The sequence below is a fragment of the Odocoileus virginianus genome, chromosome 34 (assembly GCF_023699985.2).
Source record: "Odocoileus virginianus isolate 20LAN1187 ecotype Illinois chromosome 34, Ovbor_1.2, whole genome shotgun sequence".
NCBI classification, from domain to species: domain Eukaryota; kingdom Metazoa; phylum Chordata; class Mammalia; order Artiodactyla; family Cervidae; genus Odocoileus; species Odocoileus virginianus.
The window spans coordinates 2508761-2526517 of record NC_069707.1 but is presented as its reverse complement, the minus strand read 5'-3'; the positions used below and the strand labels follow the sequence as shown (position 1 = coordinate 2526517).

Sequence of the window (17757 nt, the reverse complement as noted above, 5' to 3'; positions counted from 1 at the left end):
TCCGAGACACCCTTTCCCATCCATGCATCCTTCTGATCCTGCATCCTCTACTATGGTTTTGGCCTTGGGTTATGTACTGAAAAATAGCAGGCAGGGCTGACTGCAAAGCACATCTAAAAACCACCACCAGTAATCGCACGCATAGAGTGTTCTGGGCAGCCGGACTTTCCAAACATTATTTCTTTTACTTCTTAAACAACTACCAAGTGAGATTTTACCCTGACTAAGGTTGCCCGGCTGGAAGTATGAGAGCTGGGTTTGCAGTCAAGAGTAACCTTAAAGTCTCAGGCAGATGAAGTCGTAACAGCAGTAATCCAGGCAGCAGTGGCCCCTCTCAGAGACGGGTGGAAAACTCAAGTTTCTCAGAGTTATAAACCTTGTGACTACTACTTCCATAGAGCCAACACTGGACACCTGGGGAAAGCGGAGGAAGGTCGCCTGGGCTGCAAGACAATTGTTTTTCATTTCTTTTTATTCCAGTGGTTAAAGGAAACCCTTCAATCTCCACATATTCAAGGATTCTTCTCCATTTTTGTAAAAAAAAAAAAAATCGTGTTTCTATTTGCGAAAACAATCAATGAATATACCCCAAATGGATCCTTTTGGGGTCAGTTCACAAAGCTTATATGTGCTCAGTTAAAACACAAAACACTTTAATGTAACAACTTCTTGCATATGGAGAAGGAATTGGCAACCCATTCCAGTATTCTTGCCTGGAGAATCCCGTGGACAGGGGGAACCTGGCAGGCTACAGTCCATGGGGTCACAAGAGTTCGGCAGACTTAGCAACTAAACCACCAGCATTCCTCGAATATGAGAGAGAGAGCGCCCTGAGGGCATGGTCCTCCCCCCACGAGTGGAGATGACCTCTGAGTCCCGCTGGAATCCCAGGACCCCTTCAGCGACAGAAAGGGCACAGCTTCTTCTGTAGGGAAGTCTCTCCATTTACGACAGGGAAAAAGTGGAAAGTGTTAGTCATTCGGTCGTGTCCAACTCTTTGCGACCCCAAGGACCGTAGCCCACCAGGCGCCTCTGTCCGTGGGATTCTCCAGGAAAGAGCACTGGAGTGGGTAAGCATTTCCTTCTCCAGGGGATCTTCCCGACCCAGGGACTGAACCCGGGTCTCCTGCACTGCAGGCAGACGCTTTACCAGCCCCCAGGGAAGGGGGAGGGAAAGGGGTGCCTCGGGGCGCGGGGCAGCACCTGTCTTCCCCAAAAAGACCTCGATCATCGGGGCGGTGCCTGCAGACCGACACCCACTGAGAAGGCGAGGCCGAAGTTCAAAGCGCTCGCCAAGTCCCTGATGAGTGATGCCGCGCAGATGCTGCCTCCACCTCCACCGACTCACCGACCAAGAAAGAACCTGACGGCTACTGTCACGGAAGGAAGAATAAAACATCCCCGTTCTGCCAAAGGGCTTCCCTGCTGGCTCAGCGGGTAAAGAATCCACCTGCAATGCGGGAGACCTGGGTTTGATCCCTGGGTTGGGAAGATCCCCTGGAGAAGGGAAAGGCCCCCCCACTCCAGGATCCTGGCCTGGAGAATTCCATGGACTGTGTAGTCCGTGGGGTTGCAAAGAGTCGGACACGACTGCAACTTTCACTGCGCTTGACATTTCTGTTAACACACAGCACCTCCCAGACCGCAGGCAGGTCGGCACCGGGTCATCCAGCGTCCCCGACCCCCCGAACATGGCTCAGTCCTGCAGCCGAGACGATGCCACTCCCGCGGGTCAGCAGGGGTCACCAAGCGCCATCCTTCTGTGACTTCGTTTTGGTGCCTCAGCACAACAGCGTTCACGCAGCTGAAGAGAAGGTCACCCTCAACACCAGGGGGAGCGTCGGCTGGGGGCGAGGCCGGGGCCTCGGGGAGACGTCCAGGAGGCAGATGACCGCTGACCCCGCGGCCCCGCTCCCGGGCCCTTCGGAACGCACGTCACAAATGACCACGCTGTGCACCTCCAGAGTTCCCAGGTCATCCCTCTGCCTCCGCTTGGAGGAGCATGATGTCACCCAGCCCTCTGGGGCCCCCTTGACAGACAGGTGCATCCCTGGAGGGTCCCCCCCCAGGGCCCTGCTTCCCTCACCCCCCATAGACCAGCGGCCCCGAGCCCCAACTCTCCCCCGCCCAGTAAACGCACCAGCCGGCCAGAATTCACCTTCCTACGGTCGTCACCACCCTGACATTGCAACTGAAGGCTTAGAAGCAAATCTCTCTGTAACATTTCTTTTTGTGGGGATTCTCACTGTCAAAGCTCTCAGAGCAAATGCACCAAAGCACACAGCTAACTTCCCCCTCGGGAAGGGCCTCAAAACCCCAGGTCGCTCCCTGATAGTACTGTGATATTTCAGTTAACATCAGGGAGGTCTGGAACAGCAAAGAATCTCAGCGATCCACTGAAAAGGAGCCAGGAGTTCCACATTTTAGATTTTAGCATCCTGCACTCATAGTAACACTTATGGCCTGAACTTGCTTGAGATATTTTGTTTTCCTCTTTCCCAAGAGCTTAAAAAAAGATTCAAGGTCTGGAGACGTAAGCTGAGTGCTGTGTGAACAGGAAACACCCAGATGGGAGCTGGGGGAACATGTCTGGACTTGTCTGCTTCTAACCATTTCCAGAGCGGACAGTCGTGTTTTCTGAATCACTGTCTGATTACTGCCTTAAAGGGCAACCAGATTTAACGTATTACTTATGCCTCATTTAGAAATAAACATCTTTTCCCTCTTATGAGGAAGGTCACTTTTTCTAGAATTCTATGTGGATTTTAACGCCATTCCCTGAAGGACATAAAGTCTGGTCCTAAACTGTCTACAGACAGCACTAACATTTGGTTTCTAGCATAACTCCTATGAAGTGTATTTTTTTTTTTTACAAATAACCTGAGAAATTTGGGGGAGAGCCTGGTATCATGGCCAGGTGTGTGCTCTGCCAGCAAGGGTTTCAAAAATGATCCAATGATCATTTCAAAAATGATCCAGAGTAAGGAGTTGTTGAAATGACATCGATATGTGACAGACTAATTTGTGACAGTGAATTCTAGAATCCCCCATTGAACTGGGCTTGAATTCTCACCGATGGAAGACGTTCCCCCATGGGTATCAAGGCAGACAGGCAGTGAAGGGACCTGGCATCGGGCCAGAGGGGACCGGTGAGGTGTCCTCCGAGCCCTGCCCTGCGCCAAAGTCACCTTGGCAGGAAATTTCCTCCCCTCTGAATCATCCGCTTTCCATATCATTAAATGGGGGCGATTCATGAGAAGTAAATGCAGATCAAAAGTGGCAGAATAGTAATAACAAAAACGTAGAAAAGAAAAACTGGGCAAGTGTGAGCTGGGTCTCTACCAAAGGCGGTGGGGCCATTCTAGAAATCACTGATTCTTGCGCAGGAAATTAACTCCCAGAAAGGGCTGAGAGTAAATGATTAAATAGGTGGCTTATGAAAACACAGAAAAGAATTAGGAAATTGGCTAACTCTGACCCGCTCCCAGCAAGTCCTGCTACGCCGGCCCTCCCCTCTCCTGTGGCTGATAATGGAGCAGGCAGGTGGGGAGGGGGCCAGGGAACCATGGCTTGGCTCTCAGGGGCCCGCTGAGAACGTGGGTCTGCAGAGGCTGACGCCCCAGGGGACCCCCGCGGGATACCGTGGTCTTTCCCCCAGACCCCAAATCCGCTGTGCTGACCCAGGAATGACACCTTTCTGCAGAGATTCTCAGTGTAGCCACAGTGCCCCAGCATCAGACCCATCAGGGAACCTGTTACAAACGCAGATTCCAGGTGCCAGGCCGGGGCTGTGGAACCTGTAATCTCTGCGAAGTTTGAAGGTCGGGGCTTCCCCGGGGGAAATCCCGCACAAGTCTGCCCTCCCCACTCCCACCCTACCTACCACTGGTTCCCAGCCACATGCAAACAGGCTGTGCTGTCTGCATCCTTCTCAGCAAAACACAGACTTTGGGCTGCCCTCCCCCCGGCACCTGCCCCACCCTACATGGCTCACCGACTGCTCATCAATGCCCTCCGCGGGGCTGAACCCCGTGGTCAGGCTTCAGTGTCTGCAGCGCCGGGCACCAGCCATCACCCCAGCTTCTTCACTTGGGTTCGAGGACATCAGGCCCCCTGGGAGCTCCCGAGAGCTCTTCCTTTATCTGTCTCCCAGCATCGGCCCCAACTTGGTCCCGGCCTCTTCTCCCAGGCCACCACCTCCTTGGGACCTCACCCCATCTGGGGCTTCCATGTCACCATCCAAATGCCGACGCTCAGGACTGGATCTCCCCCCGGGACCGTCAGCGGCAGCATCCTGGGCGTGCCTGGGGAGACCTCAGGGGCTGCGTGCGTTCCCCTCTGGGGTCTCAGCCTGATGTCGGGGGTGAGAGGAGGCTCCCCGACCTGTGAGCCGCTCTGACACCAGCATGGGCCCCGAGTATCTGCTCCGCCCCCCAGCTCATCAGTGCATTTAACTGAAAGATATTTCATCCAGACTTTCGTTTTCAGGAAGAGGACTCCCCACACCTAGCCCCCCATACTGCTAGGAAGGAAGTTCAGAAACGCTTTGAAAGCGGGCAGAAGTCACCATGTAGCTTGTCTGCTGCCTCCAGGGAGGGAAGACAGGGGACCCTTGAAGAGGCCCTCTAGGAGGCACGTGAGTGTGCTCAGTCGGTAAGTTTTGTCCGACTCTTCGTGACCCTGTGAGCTGTAGGCCCACCAGGCTCCTCTGTCCATGGGGTTCTCCAGGCAAGAATACTGGAGAGGGCTGCCGTGCCCTCTTGCAGGGGATCTTCCCGACCCAGGGATGGAACCCACATCTCCTGCGTCTCCTGCACTGGCAGGCAGGTTCTTTACTGCGAGGGCCACCTGGGAAGCCCTCTGGGGAGCACACCCCCCCACAAAACAGCCAGAACTAACAACACAGCCTGCTCACGGCAAAGCCCCCAGGAGGCAGTGTCCGTGCACACGTCATGACACAAGGAGGGAAGGACCGGGCGGGAGCCCAGACTCCCAGCCAGAAAGGGCTGCCTCCTTCCGGGCAGGTCAGGCGGCTTCTCCAGGGAACCAGAGGCCGGCCTCGAGCCTCGAGTGGATCTGACCTCCCAGCGCGCCCGGATGGGAGGTGGACTCCAGGCAGCCCTGCCTCCTCCCTGACCCACCCAAGGAGGCTCCTGAGACGAACGGCTGATGCATCACGGAGTCTTCTCTGCCCTTTAAACTGCCCTTTACACGTCTCCGCCACTGTGCCTGTACCCGCTGGTGTGAGCAAGTGCGAGATGAAATCACAGGACCAGCTGCACTGGGCCAATCAGTCCTCGGGAAGCTACTTCTACGGAGAGCCTCCACGTCGCTTCCAAAGGCTAAATATAAGCCGCGCCATTTAGGATGGCAACACTTCTCCCGCAAGAGTGGGACTCCAGCTGGTCTTGCGGGCACTCGCAGGCCTCCAGACAGAACGAGGACGCCCGCCTGAAGAAGAGCACACCCTCCTGAAGTCACAGGAGCGAGGAGACAAGAAGGGAGAACAGAGGCGGGAGGCAGCGGCCCTGAGATGCAAGGGGGGGGCATGGGCGCAGGGCAGGGGGAAGGCCCGCCTGGTGTCCGAGGGGTGCTTCCCCCAGGGCGCTGCCCACAGACCCGCCTGGCCGATGCCCGCTGGCCGCCCGAACTCCCTGAGGGACAGATCACGCGGTCCACACAGGGCTGTCTTCTCTCACCCACACTAGAATGGTGTTTTTCCTTTTTTGACCCAAGAAAGTGACCCAGCAGCCAAGGCAGTCGCAGGACTAACTCAGACCCCAGGGCCAGCAGCCAGGGGTGGCCGGCGGCAGAGAGCCACCTCCACCTTCAGAAGGCAAGGCTGAGCTGCCCCGGAAACTCCTCAGGGCGTGCGCGGGCTGCACTGGGGCCCCTGCGTCAGAGCAGCGCAAGGGGGGAGGTCGGAGGCGGAGCGGCCGAGGCGCGCCTCCGTCCGCCTCCTTCCTGTGCCCTTCCACCCAGACCTCTGCTCTCCGCTCCCCCCGCCCCAACCCCTATTAACTTTGCTTATTAAGGTAAGATGGGTGCTTCCCTCTGTTTTAAAATGAAAGTGCCTCCCGGCTTCTGTCTTTCTTCACCCCCACTGCCGGCCATCCCCTCAAATTATCTTCCCTTCCTTCCTTCTGAAAGCCTCGTGGTCTGCTGGTGTTTTTATAAATCACAGGCTATGCAGGTCACGCCCTGGAAGCTTCTATTATAAACAGTGCTGGGCAGATAGAGCAGCGTCCCTGCAGGGGCCTCCCTGCGGACGGCGGAGCGTGCAGGCGTCCCACCAACACACAGGCTGCAGGCTCCCCGGCTCCGACAGCTCGACGTCCCTTGGGTGGGTTCACTCAACCTTCGAGCCCCCTGAGAAGCAAAGTTCTGTGGAACCCGAGCTGGGAGGGGACAATGGTCCGAGGTCCCAGTGTCTGGATGCCGTGTTTCAAGCGCAGGTTCTCTTGGGGCCTGTTGACATGCTTCATCTCATCTTGAAAGTTACCTTCAAGGAGGTGCTTTGCAAAGAGTCATTTCTCATGTCGTTATTATTGACTTGGGTTTCTCAAGATGCCCTGAGGAATCTCTAAAGAGCCCCCAAACCGTGGATGGACATGGGTGCCCACAGGTCCTGCAGCAGAGACGTCTGCTCGGGGAAGCGACAGTGGGCAGGTGGGCAGTGTCCACCCCGGGGCGGCTGCAGGTGTGAGGACGGGGCTGGTCGGTCTTTATTCTTCAGCACGACTTCACAGACTGCGCCGAGTGCAGAGGGTGATGCGGTGGCAGCAGGCGTCCCGCGTGCCGTGCGCCACACACAGACTCAGCATCTTCTCCCTTTTGTCCTCAGACTCAGAGCACCGTCACAACAGTGTAAAGTGAGAAAAAGACAATCTGAACACGGAAAGCTGTTTGTCACAATGATTTTCTTTATAAGAGTGAGAAAATGAGAAACACTGTAAATGTCCCCCCAAACGCGGAAGAATTAAGTGATGACGACATCCGCCAGATGACATCTTAGAAAGGCATTAAAAGTGGTTATGCCATTTACAGTTGCTCCCAGAATAATGAAATATGTAGGAGAAAACTACTGAAACACATACGGTATCTGTGTGCTGAAAACTACAGATGTGCCTGAACGCAATCAAAGAGCTAAACAAATGGGGAGGCACTCATGTTTACAGACTGGAAAACTCAGCGGATGGAGCGTAACTCTCCCAGTATTGGTCTGCAGGGTGATGCAGCTCCCATCCAAACCTGAGCAGGCTCCCTGTAGACAGACAACGTCACTCAAAATCACTAAAGCCCATTAAAAAAAAAAAAATAAAGTGGGAGGAGTCACTCTACTGATGTTAACGCTTACAATGCAGCTCCAGTAATCAAGATAGTGAGGGACTGAGGGAAGAACAGACGCACAGACTAACGGGAGCAGAGAGCCTGGAGTGAACCTATTCAGACACACCCAGTGGATTCTCAGAGGTGTCAAGGAGAGACTCAGCAGAAGAAGGACAGTATTTTCAATAAATGGGGTTGGAGAACTGGACCTCTAAGGCGAAAAAGAAAAAGTGCCTAAAGTCCCCTGCTTTATACAATGAACTGAAAATGGATCACAGACTTAAAATGCAAAACATAAAACTGTAAAATTTTTAGGAAAGAAGCTTCAGGACCCAGGTCTAGGGTAAAAATTCTTAGACATGATCTCCAAAGCTTGATCCAAAGGAGGAAAGATGATCACATTGAACTTAAAACTTTTGCTCTGCGAAGACTGCCAAGAAGATGAAGACAAGCTACACATCAGGAGGAAAGATCTACAGACCACTTATGCAACCGTGGTGTCGTATCTATAACAGATGAGGGATTCTCAAAACTCCACAGCAAAATAAAACAAAGAATCCCATCAGAAAGTGGGCAAAAGAGAGAAACAGTCATTTCACCTAAGAGCTACAGATGGCAAACCAGCATGTGAAAATATATCCAACGTCAGTAGCCGAGAGAGAAAGGCAAGACCACAGTAAGGCATCGCTGCACACCTATCAGTGGTTAAAACAGAAAAAATACAGTGACAACATCAAATGCTGGTGAGCATGCAGTGGAAATGGGTCTCCCCTCCATGGCTGGTGGGGATGGAAAATGGTCCCGCCGCTGGCATCTTACAAAATGAAACGTGACCTTACCCCACAGCCCAGCAACCGCATCCTCACACGCTCATCCCAGAGAAGCGAAGACAAGGTCCGCGCAGAAACCTGAGCTGATATGTCACAGCAGCTCTACTCCCAAACAGGAAACAGCCCAGACGTCCTCCAACGTAAATGCTTAAGCAAACTGGGATTCATCATCCGGCGGCAATAAAAAGCACAGACTACTGATGTCCCGCACGATAGGAGCCTCACAGAAAGATGCTCAGTACAAAAGCCAGTCCCAAAAGATCACACTGATGCTGAAAAGAAAAGCTCCGATGCTAAGGCAAGCCAAGAAATACGCAAACATAAAACACTGTCTCTGCCCATTTGGGCCTCCTCCCTACCCTCTAGTTTTCACTGTGCGTCTGCCTTTTTCGTGAACCAGGCCTCCCCAGTGGCAGAAATACTGGCTCAGCCACAGAGACGAAAGGTTCTCCTTCTGTGTCAGACAGAGCATGCCTTCCTCCATCCTGTAAGGGGTCACCCTCCACTGCCTTGTATGTGCAGATATTTTTGATGGACTTTGTGTCCAATGCCAACACATCACTTCCTTTAAAGATGGTGATTGGTGCAGAGCCAAAGTGTCAGACAACCTAGGAGACATTGGACCCCACCTAACTGAAGTCCTTAGCTTAACTACTTACTTGTATGCTGTGCATGCTACGTTGCTTCAGTAGTGTTTGACTCTTTACGACCCCAGGGACTGTGGCCATGGCTCCTGTGTCCATGGGATTCTCCGGCAAGAATACTGGAAGAGCCGCCATGCCCTCCTCCAGGGGATCTCTCCAACTCAGGGACTGAACTCCTGTTTCTTACATCTCCTGCACTGACAGGTGAATTCTTTACCACCAGCGCCACCTATTAGCATTACTAGCGATATTACTTGCAGTCTGCCTATTTTACAAAAAGACGCTTACTCCTTGGAAGAAAAGTTATGACCAACCTAGACAGCATATTAAAAAGCAGAGACATTTCTTTGCCAACAAAGGTCCGTCTGGTCAAGGCTATGGTTTTTCCAGTGGTCATGTATGGATGTGAGAGTTGGACTATAAAGAAAGCTGAGCACAGAAGAATTGATGCTTTTGAACTGTGGTGTTGGAGAAGACTCTTGAGAGTCCCTTGGACTGCAAGGAGGTCCAACCAGTCCACCCTAATGGAAATCAGCCCTGAATATTCATTGAAGGACTGATGTTAAAGCTGAAACTCCAATACTTTGGCCACCTGATGTGAAGAGCTGACTCATTTGAAAAGACCCTGATGCTGGGAGGGATTGAAGGCAAGAAGAGAAGGGGACAACAGAGGATGAGGTGATTGGATGGCATCATGGACTCAATGGACATGAGTTTGAGTAAACTCCAGGAGTTTGTGATGGACAGGGAGGCCTGGCGTGCTGCGATTCATGGGGTCGCAAACAGTCAGACACTGAGCGATTGAACTGACTGGTTCTTGCATTACCAAATGTGTGACTGAGTCTCTGATAAGATGAATGATGATTAGGTGACTCGAAATGACTGATCACACATATAGTCCTATAAGATCAATAATTGTCATAGTGTATCTCTAGATGTGGGAAGCAGCAGCAGGAGGGATATCCTCCAGGGAACCTTCCTGGGTCAGGAAGGCACAGTGACCCACTCCCGTATCCTTGCCTGGAATCCCACAGACAGAGGAGCCTGGTGGGTTACCGTCCACAGGGTCGCAAAGAGTCGTACACGGCTGAGTGACTAAGCATACAACCTGGTTCTAAAAGTTACGACCGGTGGAGGAGCCAGGGAAAGGGCAGATAGGCCGCTGCACTAGTCTTTGTAACTTTCTGTTGCTCTGTAACTACTTCAGAATAAAACACTTTTAAAAAGTGACTTTGAAGTCTACTTGCAATGTCGAAAGAGACTTAAGATTTTAAACTAAAGAAGGCAATAAATAAATTTTCTATACATGACGGTTATATTCACATTTAAAAGATTTGTAGGAAAAACATGTATGGGAAATACATCAAGATGTTAACAGGGATAGTGTCAGAGGAATATAAATGACTAATTTTCTTTCTTTTGCTTTCTGAATTTTTTTTATATACAAATGTAAAAATGAGCAAGAAGATGCAGGCATCTATAACAGGGATTTTAAATCAATAAAATCATCTTGCTAACTGTCCACGTGGGACTGCTATATTCACCCATTGCTATGTATCCAGTACCAAAATACAACAGAGAGTTTATGCAAAATGAACTGTGAGTTTTGAAAAGCAGATAAGATCAAATAACTTGTTGCAAGAAAACAAAAAGATGGAAGCCAACATGAAACAATTTGGATGCTGTTTCTGGATGCAAAGAATAAACCTACCATTTGGTGGAAAAGAAAGGCTCAATATTTTTAAAGCTATTAGAATTTTTAAACTCAACACGCTGAGATTCACCTTGTGGACGAACATGGCATTTCCTATCAGGGCAGAGACGGTAAACATCAGGACGTGTGACACAGAGACCAAACAAATTTCTCAGCTTGACTGGTGGCCAGGGAGGGAACAGAGTAGTTTTTCTGAGAGGTGGGCTGTTTGGGGGTGGGTGGGATGAATTTACTGGAAACTGAAAAATGAGAAAAAAAATTTAAAAGTGAAATTAAAGATGACTGTCTGCTATGAAATATTAGACAAAATGACTTGTGTGATAAATTTATTCCTCTTAATAGCTTTGTAGATATAAATATGAAGGGTTTACATTTTTTTCTTCAATAGTCATGAGTAGTAATCTAAACAAAATCAACTGCAGTCACTTCTGTAATCTGTGTGTGTTAGATCGTTCTTGCCGTTCAGTCCCTCCATCGTGTCTGACTCTCTGTGACCCCATGGACTGCAGCACACCAGGCCTCCCTGTCCATCACCAACTCCCGGAGCTTGCCCACACTCATGTCCATGAGTCGGTGATGCCATCCAACCATCTCATCCTCTGTTGTCCCCTTCTCCTCCCGCCTTCAATCTTTCCCAGCATCAGGGTCTTTTCCAATGAGTCAGCTCTTCGAAGCAGGCGGTCAAAGTAGTGGAGCTTCAGCTTCAGCATCAGTTCTTCCAATGAATATTCAGGGTTAATGTATTTTAGGATTGACTGGTTGGATCTCCTTGCAGTCCAAGGGACTCTCAAGCGTCTTCTCCAACACCAAATTCAAAAGCATCAGTTCTTAGGTGCTCAACCTTCTTTATGGTCCTGTTCTCACATCCATACATGACTACTGGAAAAACCATAGCTTTGACTAGATGGACCTTTGTCAGCAAAGTGATTGGATCATTAATCCCTAAATCTAGGGAAGATTCTACATGAGCGGCATCCCCCATACAAGGCCAATGCACAAAGGTGACACTTAGGGCAATAGCTGAGAACCACTGTCAACACCCTGGTCCAATCATTTCCCCTAAAAGTCAATCGTCCCAACATCCTTAGAGAATACTGCCAGCTCGTTATCAGAGCCTCAGAGTGCAGGCGACCGTCGCCAGCCCTGGCTGTGTTCCCTTATCCTGGAGATTCTTACAAACAAAATCCAAACAGAAAACATTCATGAACTTCAGAATTAAGCTTAAACAATTTCAGTGACAACATGCTTTCACCAGGTTTCAAAATTTTTGAAAAGGTGAAACTTTTGGCCACAACCTCATTCAAAGAAATCAGCTGAATAACCATCCCTCTTCCTTTTTAACCAACTTAGTTGACATTAAAAATAATTACAAAACATTCCGCTAAATGTTTTCAAATGCCCCCACCAGCCCACCCACATCACACTGCACTCCACTCCTGAGGGCAGAATTATTCAAACTCCGCCCCAAATGACACCTTCTAAAAGCTAACTGGTGAGTGCCACACATATGTCAGCTTTTGCCAATATAAGCTAAAAGTCACAGATTTCCAAACAGTCATGAGCAGAGATGAAGTATTTCTAGCGAGCAGATGCACTGAATTGATTCACCCGGGATAGCAGCCTTGTCACCTGAACCCTGCAGTCAGCATGGCTGAGGTTCACAAAACACCAAAGACTGATGACCTCAGGGTCTGTCGTAGGACCACGGAGGAAGCCAGGCAATCACACTTTTCTTCCACATTAGATGGGTTTCCTCGGCCTCAAGGGCTTGTTATCTAATGACCTGCGAGCCCGATCCAGAGAAGCAGCTGCTGGGAAACACTTCCCGGAGAAATGAGAGATTCTGCAGCAGCATTTTCATTCCCAGTTTAAACCCCACTGCAGACACCATTCTGTTCTCGGTGGTGCCCTCCAACCTCAAAGCGGCCTGCACCTGGCATTTACGCAATAGGCATTTGTGCAGAATAAATGAACACCTTGCAGATGGTTTAAGAAAGGTGTATGGAACACCCAGAGCATGTCTGTAGAACTAGGCTTGTAGCCTGACTGAGCTAACCTGCTGAGATCCAGTCTCATTCGTGGTATAAGACAGGCTGGGGGACTTTCCACATTCTCCACATTCGTGGAGTGTGATTTGCATTATATATACTTTTTAAATTCCAAGAAAGCATATTATAAATGCTTGCAAAAGTCTAACCTAGCTTGGGGTTTTGCCAGAATGCTTCAGCCCCATCCAGCAGATCCAGATATCTCGTAATTCAGGATCACACGATTTGTCTACAACAGGGGCTGAAGTGACGCTGGACAAAAGCCCCAGACTTTTCTGAGGCTCTGGCAGAATATGTCAGAAGTTCACTCTTTCACCAGGAAGCAGGATCTGAGGATTTGTTTAGAAGACCCCTTCAGCTGAGGCTATTATCCTGAGCTGCCGAGTAGAAGTTCTCTCATTTCCTACAGATGAGGATGAGTAATTCTCTACCTGGGGGTTCAGCAGTGACGGACCAGCCACTGCACCTAAGCCCTGAACTAGGAGGCAGGGCAGGGGCCTGGCAGCGGGCAGGCGCTCTGTGAGTTCTGCGGTCCAGCTGTGCATGATGTTCCATTGTCATTAACACACGGACCCGCTCACACAAAATTGCTGAGTTTAAAACCCTCACGGCAGGCCGAACTCACAGGCGGCAGCACCCAGGACCTTGGGCACTTACTCATGCTTACTCACACGTTTGTCCCCTCCCCCGGGGACAGCCCTCCCCTCCCGGCCCCCGCACGCGTGGCTCATCTCCCGGTCGATGACACTATTCCTGAGCCAGACACAGGGCGCAGCTTTGCACGGACTGGGCTCATTTCTGCCAGCACTTATACAGCGAGCTATTTAAGAAAGACACCCACCGATTATCATCTGTTTTTGAATGTTTCCAAACTGCTCTCTTTTCCCAGGAGGATCACTCTGCAACAGCCATGAAAACCCCACTGAGATGTACACCGTCCTCTTGGACGGACCCAGAACTGAGCCCCACTGGACTCAGTCACAGGCTGAGGTCAGAGCCTGTTTCTGGAAAAGGGCATCTTTGTCCAGGAAGGGGCTCTCTCCAGCAGGCTGCCCCGAAGTGGAGACTGAAACCGCACCCCACCCTCTGTAGTTGCATTGTGCGCACGTGTGTGCGTGCACGTGTGTGTGTGCACAGGCAAACAGGGGCTCCGGGGAATGACCTCGGGCAGCTCCCGGAGTGAGGAGCTCCTAGAATGATCACCGAAGCAGCTGACACAGCACCTAAGTTCAACTTTCACATTCTTCTTCCCACCGGCTGACATATTGTTCTCATTATCCCTCGAACTTTTCAAATAATGATTCCCTGGGAAACATTGGCTGCCCCTCTTCTTAAGCAAGAACTCGCGAATTTTCACTGGTTTGTGCACATCTGAACTTCTGCCGTAAGCCTCAGGACTGCAATATTGCCCGGTTGCCAGGCCTGCTTTACAAGGCTGCATGGGAGAGGAAGCTTAACCTGTCTCTTCTGCTGTGAAAACCGGATACAAAGAACTCATGACTGGACCGGGAGCTGCTGACGGAACACAGATTCCAGAGGGGTTTCTGTGCCCTCCTCCTCCCGACGTGTGCTGGTTGGACGAGGCGGACAGGGGCTGCAGTGTGTGAGAAGGAGGCACGGGGGTGCATGGTCATCAGCACACGGCCTCCCCCGGCCGCGGTCACATACACACGCTGGCCCACGGGACATGAAATCAAGCACCCAAACCACAGTGCGGTCAGAAAGAAATGCAGGCTTGTGTGTGTGGGTTGCTTTTTTTTTAAGAAAATAGTGTGACCTTCCACCCTGGATAAAGCTGAGGGGATGCTCTGGACCACACCACCAGCACCTCTGTTGAAAGCCTTAAAAATACACAAATTGCATGTACACTCAGGGCCCATTAGATGGAAAGCAGTCAAGAGTTTCACGAAGATTTGGTAACTTTACAAGCCTGATTTTGAAATGAACTTAGTGATATTTTTGTTCCTCGGCCTTTTCCCTGTGTAGCTAGACTGCTGCCCAAGTGATGACAGAAAACGCCCATTCGATAGACACCACGTAAAAATGATCTATTTCTTCAGCAATTTGGACTCAAATGCTCTGAAATAGCCTGAGGCAGGAACAGTCCACCTAAGCACACAAATCTGCATTCCTCACGGGTGTGTGGTGGGATCCGTGATGGGCAGGTGGTGTCCTTGCCCGCCCTCATGATTTCCATGCCTTTAGTTTTCTCCACTCTGACCGAGGGCACAGCCTCCTCATTGAGCGAAAGCGTCCTCTTTGAGTAAAAGAAAGGGACTAAAGGACGCTGGCCTCTGGATAAGGGGCCACGGAGGGTGAAAGTTCACAGAGACATCCCAGGATGCCGCCTTGAGCTGAATGCATCTCCCTCTAATGCAGAGACTGAAGCCCTAATCCCAGTGTGATGGTGTTAGGAGCTGGGTCTCTGGGAGATGGTGGGTCAGGAGCGTACAGCCCCACAAACTAGATGAACACCCCCACAAAAGGGGCCCAGAGTGCCCCTCCCATCACTTGAGGATGCGGGGAGAAGATGCCTTCTACAAACTGGGTCCTCACCGTGGAGGACCAGCTGGCATTGTGACCCTGGATGTCCACCTCCAGAGTCTCTGGAAATACATCTCTGCAGTATTCAAGCTGCCCAGTCTGGAGTCTAGTAACAGGAGCCTGGATGGACTAGGACGGACATGAGATTGTGCACCTGGGGCTCTCGAGGGGCAGCTGTTGGGGACGGCCAATGCAGGAGGAGGGGCCAAGTCTGGAAATCTGGGGGTATAGGAGGTGATCTCGGATATTCTTTCTCTGATGCCCCAGGAACGATCGGCACGTCCTCCATGCAGAGCGAGCCTCCTGGGGGTTCCTGGAGCAGTCTGTTTTGTGGTGGTTCTTCCCTCCTTCTCCCGAGTTCCAGGTCTACAGCACGCCAGCGGCGCCTCCCCTCCACAGGGGACCCCACCCCGGCCCCCAGGCCTCTGCGTTACCCGTCTGGCCTGATGAGGATGGCTGCTTGAGGAATTCTGCCCTGCTCAGGAGGTGCTAAATTCACCCACATGGGCTCCTTCGTGTCATCATGATTCCATTTTCATTTTTCTTGACTTGTGAGTCCCTGAAAGCTTTCCTCTTAATACTGAACATTATGGGAAAGACCATTCCTATAGCTGCTGAAAAGCACCTAAGTGATGAACACTTTTCTTATTAAACACTAGTTAATAACGACACTGTAGTCAGTAAACACATCCCACGTCTAAACATACCACTAAAAGACTGCTGAGCTTCGGTAATGTGTCTGAGTCAAAGGTTACCAAAACGAGGAAATTTGTGCCTGGACAAATGAGCCGTATTTTCTAAGAACTGTCAACAATTTCTTCTAATGGAGTCTGATGAGAAACTAGAAGAGGTGTGGGCATGAGCTGACACAGAATCAAATCACAGGGGTCCTTCTGGTCCCTGGGCTGCCGGATGCAAAGGAGTCAACCTGTGCTCAGCTCGGACTTCGGACACCTCCACACCCACCGTCACGTCTGGACACAGGCCGTCGGTGAGCACGCCGACACACACACGTGCCCTGTGGATCTGCAGGGAGCGTCGCTAGGCACTGTCCAGTTCCTGGAACCTACAGCACATATTTCAGGAGCTCCCCTGGTGGCTCAGATGGCAAGGAATCCACCTGCCGTGCAGGAGACTCGGGTTCGATCCCTGGGTCAAGAAGATCCCCTGGAGAAGGGTATGGCTGGCCTACCCACTCCAGTGTTCTTGCCTGGAGAATCCCATGGACAGAGGAGCCTGGTGGGCTATGGGGTCATCAAGAGTCGGATACGACTGAGCGACTAACATGAAAACACATATTTCAATGTACTTAAATGAGAAAGAAAAACTAGTCTTAGGTTCTCTTTAACAAATACTTTACCGTGAGTAACAACGAAGCATAACGAAGGAAGATGCAAAGTTAATACGTTATCTGCCCCGTCGTCCTGAAGAAGGGACGTGACTGAAATGTGTGTCACAGGATGGCATAAGAAACCTTCCAGGCATTGGGCTGTCTGACCAGAATTCGGATGGGATCGGGCTCTTGACATGCCTGGGGAGACCCACAAAGCCCATGGTGACGGGCTGCAGCTGCGGAAGAAAAAGGCTGGGGTTGTCACCAACGTCCAGGGCGCCAGGTGCAGGGGGCAGGAGCCTTGGGGGGACATGCCTGGGTGCACCTCCCCGCCCCCCACCGTGAGGGGCGAAGCCTGCTTTCTGGCCCAAGTCTGTTCATCCTTTCAGCTGTCTTATTTCACCTCTTTTCTTCTTTCCTGGCCCCTCCCCGAGCACAGGTCCAAGAAATGGCACCAGGGGTTCCTCATTGCCATGCAGGTGGCCTGTCCTATGGCCCTCGGGGCATCTCACAGGACAATACGGTGTTTTTTCCCCAAGGCTCCTGCCCGCTCGCAGGCATGGGCATCCAGGGTGCCAGCCCTCACTCTCACCCTGCGGGAAGCGTGTTCAACCCTCAGACCATTTAAAATTCAAAAGAAACCCGGGGCTGTTGGTTTCAGTATCAAGAATTTAAACGGCCTTTCCTCCAAGTGGGGGTGTGCACACACGTTCTCCTCAAAGTCACCTGAACCTGGTCCCAACATTTTTGGCACCAGGGAATGGTTTCATGGAAGGCAATTTCTCCACAGACCAGTGGGGACAGGGATGGTTTCAGGATGTTTCAAGGCACACAACACCTGCAATGCAGGAGACCCGGGTTCGATCCCTGAGTCAGGTAGATCCTCTGGAGCAGGAACTGGCAACCCACTCCAGTATTCTTGCCTGGAGAATTTCATGGACAGAGGAGCCTGGCAGGCTGCAGTCCACGGGGTCGCAAAGAGTCGGACACAACTGAGTGACTCACACACACAATTATTGTGCATTTTATTTCTATTATTACATCAGCTCCACCTCGGATCACCAGGCATTCGATCCCAGAGGCTGGGGGCCCTGCACTAGAGTGTCCACCCTGTGTGGCTGCAGACGGCTTCTCCCCGGTAGCCGAGCGGCCAGCCCTCCTCTCTGCCGACCTGGGGAGCCTGCATCGGACAGAAGCCTAAGGACACATGTTGCCCTGCGTCCAAGCCCTCTGTGACGCGGCAGCAATGACAGAGGCGGTGACTGACTCACCCAGGAAGGGGCTGCAGCAGGAACCCAGCGGCTGCCGGATGAGG

The 17757-nt window shown here is 51.4% G+C and overlaps 1 protein-coding gene across 6 annotated transcripts in view; it reads right to left on the bottom strand.

Annotated features, from left to right (window-relative positions):
• The window catches only part of RPS6KA2 (ribosomal protein S6 kinase A2), a 332908-nt gene that overhangs the window by 91624 nt on the left and 223527 nt on the right, over positions 1–17757 (bottom strand). The window contains exon 1 of one of the 6 annotated variants that reach the window (XM_070461617.1): positions 8169–8244. The exons of the other annotated variants lie outside the window; for them this stretch is intronic. Within the exon in view, the coding sequence (XP_070317718.1) occupies positions 8169–8189 (21 nt within the window). The 5' untranslated portion in view covers positions 8190–8244. Of the gene's footprint in view, positions 1–8168; positions 8245–17757 lie in introns of those variants that run through there. 6 annotated transcript variants of the gene reach the window in all.